At 45.1% G+C, this 12,130-nt stretch overlaps 1 protein-coding gene across 5 annotated transcripts in view; it reads left to right on the top strand.

Moving 5' to 3' along the window:
- PCDH15 (protocadherin related 15) overlaps window positions 1-12,130 on the top strand; it is a 455,608-nt gene that overhangs the window by 104,371 nt on the left and 339,107 nt on the right. For all 5 annotated transcript variants that reach the window (XM_066618750.1, XM_066618749.1, XM_066618751.1 and 2 more), the window contains exon 3: window positions 5,077-5,142. In XM_066618750.1, coding sequence (XP_066474847.1) covers window positions 5,077-5,142 — 66 coding nt within the window. The remainder of the gene's footprint in view (window positions 1-5,076; window positions 5,143-12,130) is intronic.

Consider the following 12,130-nt stretch of genomic DNA (forward strand, 5'->3'; position numbering starts at 1 on the left):
ATTTGCTGGGAAGGTAGACCTGGCCATCCAATTAAGCTTATGGCCTCTGTGGCCATTTTCTGGGCAGCCAGATCTACTGGCTAGGTAGACCTAGGCTCCCATTCCAGGTCAGCTTCATCAGTCACCGATTTTCCACCCAGTGGGCATTTTCCTGGAGTCTGACTTCGCTCCTGCTGGCATAACAGTTTGCGGGGTGGGGTGGATGCATCCATGCCCCCCCCCCGGATCCACTCATGATCTCTACCAGTCTTGATGAAAGTGGCCTTGTATCTCAGTGAGAGTGAAGGCCAGACATAGCTGCTTCTGTCTGATGAAGCTTAAACTCTTTGTGTACATGCAACCCAGCTCCTCTGATAATCCCATATCCCAAGCACAAGCTGCTGCTCTCCAGAGTGGGACCAACACACACCTGTAAATTTTGCCATGTTTTGGAAGATAGTCTCTTAATCAAATAGTCATAGGAACAAACTTGGCATCAAGCTTGTACCTCTCTTGGGTAGAATCTGAGTGGCACCGAAGGTCTTTTATTGAATTTTAGTTCATTTACAGCCCAATCCTACCTAACTCCTCATGCGGCAATGCAGCGGCACCAGCACAGGGTCCGCTGTATCCCATGGGCGGGTTTCAGCCTCAGGAGGCCTCCATGGAGTATGGGAACATTCAAATGCAGTGTGCACTTTTTTACCACGTGTTGAGGGAAATTTCATGAAAATCCAATTATAATAGGGGGAACTCCACATCTAAGACATTCCCATTGCCAGATAGGGATAGAGGAAGTACCAATGGCTTCAGAGTTTTACTGTGCTGAGGTAGTAATAGAAAGTCCATGCGTGTTGCCTTTCAGATCATAACCAATCTGTTTAGGAATAGGAGGTATTTGGCAGCAGCATGCTGCAAGTCCCATCCCATGCAAAAGTTGCAAGAGTGTTGGATTTGTATGTTTTGCACAGGAGAAATAATAAGGTTATAGCCCAACTTTGCAGTGAAACGCTTTGGGTAGACTTGGGAAAGTCTTCATTTCTTATCCTCGTCTGTTGTACATTTTTCTGAGGACCTTGTAGAGGGGAAGGATACTGCTGAAGAAATACAGAAAGAAGGACATGATAATTCTCATTGTTTTTTAAATGAGAAGAAAATACCACTACTTTCCATACAGATGCATTTCTGGTGCAAGGTGACAGGTGTGCTTTCGAAATGGATTTTTTAAAAAAGTCCTAACATCTTTTCAGCACAGGCAATATATATACTTTTTCAGTGCTCACTGACTTGTAAAATCTAATTCAAAAAGCCCATTTTTGAACATGCAGTACATCTTGTAAGGAGTTTATGCAATCCGTGTCTACCCATCGGACTAAAGGATGTAGCTGCAAATCTATATATATTTCCAAAACTACTCAGTAAATAGAGGCACTTCTCCAAGCTGCTCGAGAGTAAAAACTGTGAGGTGCAACCCATATTGGTGTAAAATATGGATTGTATGGTGTCAGTAGTATAAGCAATGTCACAGAGATGAAGACAACAGGAATAGTTCTAGGGGTTCAAAATAATGATTTACTTCCCTTCAAGTATGTGTGTTTCAATTAAGAGAATTCCTGTCATCATCTGCCATTATTTGTCTAGCTTGAATTTAGAACCATGACTCTGTCACTATGAAGAAATGGATGCAAATTCAGTATCCCCAATTATTTGCTTTATGGTTTCCTTCCTGCTCTCCTACATAGCACTCCCTACTGGGGCTTTTGGATGTATGGCTTAGTATTATGGGTACAAGAGAAAACAATCTTATTGATACATAAGATTTCTTATTACTGATATTTACAATCTAATGGTCAGTAAAAGTCCCCATGGAGCGAACTAATGCTTAGACATGTGTTATATAATAGTAAAGAAGTTGTGCAATGTAAGCAGGACCTATGGGTTTTTTACTATAAGGTTGTTAGTAATGCCCTAATTTTCCACCTATTTTTTGGTCTGTTTTTAGTCACTACTAGCTCTTCCCTGAGGACTTTGGGATGTTGTAGTCTTCCAAGGAGGCTGCCAGATATACTAAATGCATAACTTTTGATTATGTTTGAAATGCCATTCCACAAAGAGGCAAACATCAGGATGTGGATTTGCTGCCTTCTTGCCTGGGACCAGATGAAACCAATTGCTCTTAGCCCTGCGTCCTGCTGATTAGCAATCAGCTGCTCACCTTAACTCATCTGATCAGGTCAGAGTGCAGTTAGGGCCAATCAGGTGAGCCTAGACCTTACAATTAGGTAAACCCATGACCTCATCAGACCTAGTTGACATAAACCACTCCATGCAGTTGGAGAGGAGTGTTTTGCTGCATCTGTCATTGGAACCAACTGCTGGTTAATAGAAGGCACACCCACTGACCCCAGTAAATGCTGAAGGCCAGAATCCCTGGAATAATGTAAGTAGCTAGCAGCAGGGACTGTGTCTTAGCTAGATGTGTAATGAACTCTTGTGATTATTGTTTAATTGTTTTGCCAATTAAACTCTCTGCCAGCCAGTTAAATTGCTTTGACATTCGGTTGGATTCTGTTTTCTTTTAATTAGTTGCCCTGCTCCATCTGTTGGGCATTGCTGGCAACTACTTCTTAACTTGCTAACTTCTTCCAAGTAATGAAGGACAGACAATTTTTTCTTCTTCTGATTTTTTTCTCAAGGTCTACTGACAGTTATCTTCTGCTAAACCACCACCATCTTTTTTGGTTAATTTAACTCTTAACTCATTTCTGAGTCTGAGATGGGGGCAGTGGATATCTACCAGTTCTCCCCCCCCCCCAATTCCCTGATTCATTGTAAATTAGGGAAGTGGAGAAGAGGAAGGAAGTCTGAACCACTAGAATCTGTTCTCCTTAGAAGCTTCCCTAACAAAGATCCTTAGCTAGAAGTGTCAGAGGGAAGTCTACTTTGAAAAGACCTTGTGGTCTTATAAACAGGACTGGATCCTAAGGGTGAATTGAGTGGATTTGCACTTGCAGAATGAGGCTTTTCTGCTTCTTCTTTTCTGCTGCACCACCTTGTGTCATCCCAACAGTTAAGTCATGAAGCTGAAGAAATGGCTTGGAATTGGAATGAGCTGCAACCAGGCAGATCTGTATAAATTAAGGAGCCACCCAGCATCATCATCAGTGTCTTCTGCTCATGCTTCTGTTGGAACTTCCTGCCATATAATTTTTATCTTTCATCAACTTAAACTGGTATGAACTATTTATGGCCACATCTTGAACTAATCTGGGGTTTGGCCATTGAAACCATTTGTACAGTCCCAAACAAATGGTGTGAAGATTCAGTCACTGCAATTTGGTTTGTGACATCTCTTGATATTAAAAAAAAAAAAAAATCATTTCATCCACGCACTGTTGATGAAAAGCAGTAAATTAGATATTTTTGTCCATCATTACTTATTCTGAAGGAATATAGTTTTATATATTCCTTTTCAAACATCAGGTTATATTTAGGTAGCCCCTTCTCCAAAATCCATCCAAGAGCTCTGCATGTAGTTCAGTACTCATACACAGAGCCTTGTTGGGAGAAAGCATCATTCATGTCAGTAGATAAAGAAACTCCATTGAAGAATGAAGTTGCTGTTCTCTTGACTTAAATATGCAACTTGTCCCTTAAAACGGCCACAGTGCCAGAGGACTGGAGGATAGCAAATGTCATGCCAATCTTTGAAAAGGGAAGGAAATTATACAGGGAAATTATAGGCTGGTCAGCCTACAATGTGTAGTTAGACTGTGGAACTCCTTGCCACAGGATGGGGCAATGGCATCTGACGTGGATGCTTTTAAAAGGGGATTGGACAAATTTCTGGTGGAAAAGTCCATCACAAGTTACAGGCCATGATGTGTATGTGCAGCCTCCTGATGTTAGAGGTAGGCTGTCTGAATGCCAGATGCGAGGGAGGGCATTGTGATGCAGGTCTCTTGTTGTCTTTTGTGCTCTGTGAGGCACCTGGTGGGTCACTGTGAGATATAGGAAGCTGGACTAGATGGACCTTTGGTAATCCAGCGGGGCTCTTCTTATGTTCTTATGTTCCATAGCTTCTGTGTTCTCTACATAAGTGAATGGAGAAAGTTTTTTCTGTGTGTGGGAACCCTGTATGAATGCATGCAAGAAGTTTATGGATCAGACTCCATGACCTTATCATCTGGTACAAGTTGTGAGTGGTACCTGTCTGGAATATTGCAGGTGGCACTTTTCATGTGTGCAAATGTCTTCTTGGGTACTTCAGAGCAATTGTGGTAAATGATATACACACATCTCAGATTTCGACTTGTACTGCTATATGTGTCTTTAAAATTTTCTCTATAAATCACAAAATCTTACTTATTTTCTTTCATTGTTCTGCTCTGCTTCCATTGATGACTCTTAACTTCCTTCCAGACTGGCAATATGAGGGTAAGATGGCAAGTTGTAACTTCCTGAAAATTGCTTGTCTGTTTTTCATTTTTTACTCTGTTTAGAACATTATTGAAATTCTGTTCACTCTCTCTGATTAGAGACTTGCGTTGCAATTAAATTTCAATTATGTTTGTTTCTGTTGTGAAGCTTTAATTACGATTTATTCCTTTTAATCATTCTTTTATGTTATTATTTTGGGTTAAATTACCATCACATTATCTCTGTCCTGAAGGACTTCTGTTCCATGGTGGTCTCTCTGTTGGTCTCTGTTCTGCACAAAACCTGATTAAAGGGGTAGCAAGTGCACTGTATTGTGTTGTGATGTGGCAAAGGTTTGGTGTTTGTGTACATGGCATAAAAAAAAAACTTTAATTTTAGCAAATAGACCTTAGTAAAACAACGCACATTTAAGAACATGCCTTCTGAAATGCGTTACTGTTGGAGCCAACTATACAGGATTTTGTTAAGTAAAATCCTTCTTTTATTTCTCAAGGAATTTACTTAATTAAATGCAAAGTAAAGCCTGGGTAAGTACTGGGTGATGTCTACAGCAAAGCGTTGTTTGAGTTACTTGTTTAAAATGACTGTCAGAACAGTTATTTGATGACATGACTAATACTGTGGAATTTGAATTAACTTGCATTTTCATATTTGTAGACTGCAAGTTGGCCAGGGCAGGTCCTCCAGCAACAATAGTTCCAATTGATGAAGAAAGTCGGAATGGTGAGTGTGCATCTGATACTAACTGCAGTATTTGTTTTATTTCTCAATTTGCAATGAGCACTACAAAAAGTCACCACTAATTGGTTCACATGTGTCTCTTATTGTTGTAACCCTGTTTTGCTCAGTCTAAAAATGGATATCCTTTTCAGTGCATCCTTTGGATTGCTAGTTCTCAAGGTTTTAACTGAACATCCCAAACATTTTTCATAGGGTTTCCAGTAAAATCCTAGATCTGGGGTCATCCTATGTTCCGTGAGGCTTGAGAAGTTTTGCTGTTTGCTCAGTGTGCCATGCCAGACTCCACTCCAAAGCAGTAAGCATAGCTAGGTTTTCCCTTCGACTGGCCAGGCATCACTAAGTGCCACCTCAGTTCCATCATGCTTCACTTCCTGATCTGCTGGCAACAGACCTTTTCTACCAGACTTGGTCTACTGCACCTCAGTCTGAATCTCATGATGAGAACTTGCAAGTTAAGTAATCAATGTGCCAACTCTCATTTTAATAGCGTCCTGAAATCCATCCCTTAGTGGTCTAGGCCAGCAGTGTATGTGTACTATTGGAAGGTCTCTCATGATGGTTAATAAGTTGCTAGTCTCTGTGTTTATATATCACATATATTTATGCCACTGTCTCACGTGCTAGCAATGAACATGCTAGAAGTGACATTGTATAAAGCAGTCTGAAACAGGATTTATTTTGTAGCAAACTTTAGAAGTTGGTTTTGTGGGTTCAGATTGCTAGGCCAAACCATACAGGTCTCATGCAAGTATAGGAACAAACTGAAGTTATGGGGAACTCTGCATTTATTGAATGCATGACTTGTTCGCCTATGAAGGTGAGGGTCATTCTTATGCCAAACAAAGCGTGTGGAAGACGGGAGTGAAGCCCATCTAATCTGCCACCTTACTTTGACATTTTCTCCCCTCTTGGCCCATTTCCAGTATGTCTTGTTTTGGAGCCATTTGTGTCATATGCTTTTATTCTGTGTGGTATGTGTTATGTATGTAAGTTATGCAGGATTGAAATCCTGCATAACTGATGGGCCTAGACTTATGGCTGGCCAATTGGGTGATGGATCGAAATCCTACCATCCGATTGGCTCTCTAGTTAAGGTTTCAAATGCACCATTCATGGGGAGTCTGTGCAGAGCTAAAGGCTATAAAAGCCAGGGGTGTTTGCCTTGTGTTTCATTGCCAGGTTCTGTTCTGAAGATGGAATAAACATATTGAGCTGTTATCTCTATGCCTTCCTTTATTCGCATGGACCCACTATATATTGCTGGCGACGAAGGTGGGATCTGATTAACCTCCATGCTTAACAATGCTAGAACAAGAGCTGATTCACTTAGAGCTGATTCACCACTGGGGAATTGTCGCCCCAGACAAAGAAAGAAGAACCGGCTTCCATATGTCTGCTGAGCTGCCACCATGACCACCTGAGGTCACATCGAGGAATTAGATCCAGCGTCCCCGGAGCTATGGGACACTTATGCAGAATGTCTTGAGTTCTTCCTTGAAGCCAACGCAGTCAAAGATGTCACCCTAAAGCGGGCCACCTTGCTCAGTGTATGTGGCTCTGCCACTTTTGAAATTGCCCAGAATCTTGTGGCACCAGAAGAATTAAGGGCTACCAGTTATAAGGACATTGTGGCCCTCCTGAAGAATCACTTCTTGCCCCAGCCGTCCCGAATTGCACGCCGCCTTGCTTCTGCAAGCAAGGTCAGGCTGCCAGTGAGTCTGTTCCAGCTTACGTGTCTGTACTTTGTCATCTTGCACGAAGATGCGAATTCCGAGACCTGGAAGAAATGCTTCTCAACCGGTTCGTATGCGACCTCCGGGACGAAAGGATTCAGAGGAAGCTCTTTGCGAAGGAAGAGCTGATCTTTCAAGAAGCTCTCAAGGAGGTGCTGGCGTTTGAAAAAGCAGAAGAAGCAGCAAGGGAGATTCGTGCCTCTCGCAGCCCAGCCACAACTCGAAGAGCCGAGGCAGTCCACCATGAGAACACGGCGTCAGACCATTTGGAAGAAGGGGAGGTGCTACGAATTAATCGAATTATGTCGAAACACAATGATCGCCCAGAACCACAAGCACCTAGACCCGGGGCCTGGCAAGCCTCCAATTTCTTCAGCCTGGGCCCTTGTGCCAGCTGTGGGGAACCACATGAACATAGGAGTTGCCAGTTCCGTGATGTGACTTGTTGGGCCTGTGGAAAGAGGGGCCATATTGCCCGTGTTTGTCACAGTAAGCCTTCTCGGGCTCGGAGCCAGAAAGTTCTTCAGGGTTCTGTCAGCCAGGAAGAGCTCTACACTACTTCAGTACACCCCATCCAGAGCATCTGTTTGCCAACTAAGAAAAAGATACATGTGACAGTAGAAATTCAAGGGTCTCCCTGCGTAATGGAAGTTGACTCTGGATCAGCGCTCTCTATAATTTCCACAGAGAATTTTCAGTGCCTTTGCCCTAGAAAGGGCCCTAGCCTGGAGCCGATTGGACTTTTTCTTATGGATTTTCAGGGCAACCGTGTCCCTGTTCGGGGTGGGGGTAAGTTTCAGGTTCATTATAAACACTCTGATGGGCTTCTAGATCTGGTGGTCGCCGAGGGTCAGTCTCCTCGGCCTTGCATTGTTTGACCCTCTTGGCATCCAAGTGACTAGGGTCCAGAGTATCAGCAAATTAGACTTTGATGCAGTCTGCCAAGAGTTTGCTCAGGTCTTCGAGGGGACCCTTGGCTGTTATACTGGCCCCCCAGTCTCTGCACCTAGATCCGGCCATCACGCCCATCCGCATGAAAGCACGGCGGGTTCCCTTTGCACTCAAGCCCAAGATAGATGAGGAACTGGATCGCCTCATGGCTCAGGGGGTCTTAGAGCCAGTGTCGCACGCACTCTGGGAGACTCCAATTGTTACCCCTCTCAGCCTAATGGAAATGTGAGGATCTGCGCGGATTACAAATGTACAATCAACAAGGCTCTCCAGCAGCATGTGTACCCGGTGATGATGACACAGCAGAGGCACAGACGATAGTGACCCACAGGGGTGACTTTAGGGTCAAGCGTTTGCAGTTTGACGTCTGTGTAGAACCAGGAATTTTTCAGGGCCTCATGGACACTCTGATCAAAGGAATTCCCGGGGTCATTCCCTTCTTCGACGACATGCTGATTGCCGGGGCATCAAATTCGGAATTCACTGGTCGCCTTCGCAAGGTCCTTCACCGCTTCCAGTCTGCTGGCTTTAGGGTACAGAAAGAGAAGTGCATCTTGGGGGCCCTGAAGTTGAGTTCCTGGGATACCTCGATGCTAATGGTATTCATCCTGCACCAGAAAAGGTTCGAGCTATTGTGAATGCCCCACCTTCAACCTCCAAGCAGGAGTTACAGGCATTTTTGGGACTCCTGAACTTTACCATTCCTTTTGCCACATAAGGCAGCGTTGACAGAGCCACTCCATCACCTCCTGAACAAGAGGACTCTCTGGATCTGGAGCCACCGCGAGGATGCTGCCTTACATAAGAACATAAGAACAGCCCCACTGGATCAGGCCATAGGCCCATCTAGTCCAGCTTCCTGTATCTCACAGCGGCCCTCCAAATGCCCCAGGGAGCACACCAGATAACAAGAGACCTCATCCTGGTGCCCTCCCCTACATCTGGCATTCTGACTTAACCCATTCCTAAAATCAGGAGGTTGCGCATACACATCATGGCTTGTACCCCATAATGGATTTTTCCTCCAGAAACTCGTCCAATCCCCTTTTAAAGGCGTCTAGGCTAGACGTCAGCACCACATCCTGTGGCAAGGAGTTCCACAGACCGACCACGCGCTGAGTAAAGAAATATTTTCTTTTGTCTGTCCTAACCCGCCCAACAATCAATTTTAGTGGATGTCCCCTGTTTCTGGTATTATGTGAGAGTGTAAAGAGCATCTCCCTATCCACTCTGTCCATCCCCTGCATAATTTTGTATGTCTCAATCATGTCCCCCCTCAAGCGTCTCTTTTCTAGGCTGAAGAGGCCCAAACACCGTAGCCTTTCCTCAAAAGGAAGGTGCCCCAGCCCCGTAATCATCTTAGTCGCTCTCTTTTGCACCTTTTCCATTTCCACTATGTCTTTTTTGACATGCGGCGACCAGAACTGGACACAATACTCCAGGTGTGGCCTTACCATCGATTTGTACAACGGCATTATAATACTAACCGTTTTGTTCTCAATACCCTTCCTAATGATCCCAAGCATAGAATTGGCCTTCTTCACTGCCGCCGCACATTGGGTCGACACTTTCATCGACCTGTCCACCACCACCCCAAGATCTCTCTCCTGATCTGTCACAGACAGCTCAGAACCCATCAGCCTATATGTGAAGTTTTGATTTTTTGCCCCAATGTGCATGACTTTACACTTACTGACATTGAAACGCATCTGCCATTTTGCTGCCCATTCTGCCAGTCTGGAGAGATCCTTCTGGAGCTCCTCACAATCACTTCTGGTCTTTACCACTCGGAAAAGTTTGGTGTCGTCTGCAAACTTAGCCACTTCACTGCTCAACCCTGTCTCCAGGTCATTTATGAAGAGGTTGAAAAGCACCGGTCCCAGGACAGATCCTTGGGGGACACCGCTTTTCACCTCTCTCCATTGTGAAAATTGCCCATTGACACCCACTCTCTGCTTCCTGGCCTCCAACCAGTTCTCAATCCACGAGAGGACCTGTCCTCTAATTCCCTGACTGTGGAGTTTTTTCAGTAGCCTTTGGTGAGGGACCGTGTCAAACGCCTTCTGAAAGTCCAGATATATAATGTCCACGGGTTCTCCCGCATCCACATGCCCGTTGACCTTTTCAAAGAATTCTATAAGGTTTGTGAGGCAAGACTTACCCTTACAGAAGCCATGCTGACTCTCCCTCAGCAAGGCCTGTTCGTCTATGTGTTTTGAGATCCTATCTTTGATGAGGCATTCCACCATCTTACCCGGTATGGATGTTAGGCTGACCGGCCTATAGTTTCCCGGGTCCCCCCTCTTTCCATTTTTAAAAATAGGCGTGACATTTGCTATCCTCCAATCTTCTGGTACCGTGGCCGTTTTGAGGGACAAGTTGCATACCTTAGTCAAGAGATCTGCAACTTCATTCTTCAATTCCTTAATAACTCTTGGGTGGATGCCATCAGGGCCCGGTGACTTATTGATCTTTAATTTATCAATGAGGTCTGAAACATCTTCTCTTTTAACCTCTATCTGACTTAACTCCTCGGTTAGGAGGGGCCGTTCGGGCAGCGGTATCTGCCCGAGGTCTTCTGCCGTGAAGACAGATGCAAAGAACTCATTTAATTTCACTGCCATCTCTAAGTCTCCTTTTATCTCCCCTTTCCCTCCCTCACCATCCAGAGGGCCAACCGCTTCTCTGGCGGGTTTCCTGCTTCTAACATATTTGAAGAAGCTTTTATTATTCCCCTTAATGTTGCTGGCCATGCGTTCCTCATAGTCTCGCTTGGCCTCCCCTATCACCTTCTTATATTCCTTTTGCCACAGTTTATGTTCCTTTTTATTCTCTTCATTAGGGCAAGACTTCCATTTACGGAAGGAAGCTTCCTTGCCCTTCACAGCCTCTCTAACTTGGCTGGTTAGCCATGCGGGCACTCTCCTGGATTTAGCGGAACCCTTCTTTCTTTGCGGTATACACCTCTGCTGGGCCTCTATTACTGTTGTTTTAAGCAGCCTCCATGCACTCTGGAGAGACTGGACTCTTTTTACCCTCCCTTTCAATCTCCTTCTAACCAGCCTCCTCATTTGAGGGAAGTCCGCCCGTCGGAAGTCAAGGGTTTTTGTTAGAGATTTGCCTGGTATTCTTCCCCCAACGTGCACGTCAAAACGGATCGCAGCATGATCACTGTTCCCCAATGGCTCAGTAACGTTTACATCTCTAACCAGGTCCTGCGTACCGCACAAAATTAAATTCCGAGAGGAATTAAATGCCTTCCGAGAGGTAAAGAATTTGCTCACTTCCAATTCCGTGCTGGCTCACTTTGATGAGTCACTTCCCATTGTCCTTGTATGCGACGCCTCTCCATATGGTATTGGTGCAGTCCTCAGCCACACACTCCCAGATGGAAGAGAGGTCCCAGTAGCCTATTATTCATGCACTTTGTCTCCTGCAAAACGGAATTATGCGCAGATAGACAAAGAGGCTCTGGCTATAGTGGCGGGCGTCAAAAAATTCCATGACTATCTTTATGGTCACTGATTTTTTATTTTGACGGATCATAAGCCTCTGCTGGGTCTTTTCGCCCCAGATAAACGGATGCCCCAGATTCTGTCTCCCCACATCCTGCGTTGGTTCATATTCCTGGCAGCATATCAGTGCTCTCTGCATTACAGGCCTAGCAAAGCAATGGGCCACACAGATGCCCTCAGTTGCCTTCCGCTGCCTGATCATGGACCCGATCCAGCTCCAGCACATGGCATCATGTGCCTGGAATCGCTCCCGGAACCGCTGCTCCACACTTTGGTCATGGCTTCACACTCTGCCAAGGACAGTATCCTTTCCCGTGTTCTTAACTGGGTGTGGAGGGGGTGGCTTACTGACAGCATGAACGCAGAGTTCATTGCATATGTCTCCCACAGCACAAACTCTCAACCCATAAGGGTTGCCTCCTCTGGGGAAGCCGGTTCATCATTCCGACTAAGCTCCATCACTGGGTCCTAGAAGCCCTACATGAAAACCATCCGGGAATCGTACGAATGAAGGCACTGACCAGGAGCTACGTCTGGTGGCCCTCAAAGAATGGGTGAATCGATGCAACACCTGCCAGGGGTCTTGGCCTGGAGACCTAGAGCACCTGTACAACAGTGGGAGTCCACTCGCACTCCATGATTCCAACTACATATAGACTTTGCAGGGCCTTTTCAGGGCCAAAATTTCTTCATTCTAGTGAACTTGTACAGCAAATGGCTAGAAGTTGTCCCAGTAGCAGCTATGACACCCTGGGCAGTTGTCAAGGCTCT

Source organism: Tiliqua scincoides, chromosome 3 (genome assembly GCF_035046505.1).
Source record: "Tiliqua scincoides isolate rTilSci1 chromosome 3, rTilSci1.hap2, whole genome shotgun sequence".
NCBI classification, from domain to species: domain Eukaryota; kingdom Metazoa; phylum Chordata; class Lepidosauria; order Squamata; family Scincidae; genus Tiliqua; species Tiliqua scincoides.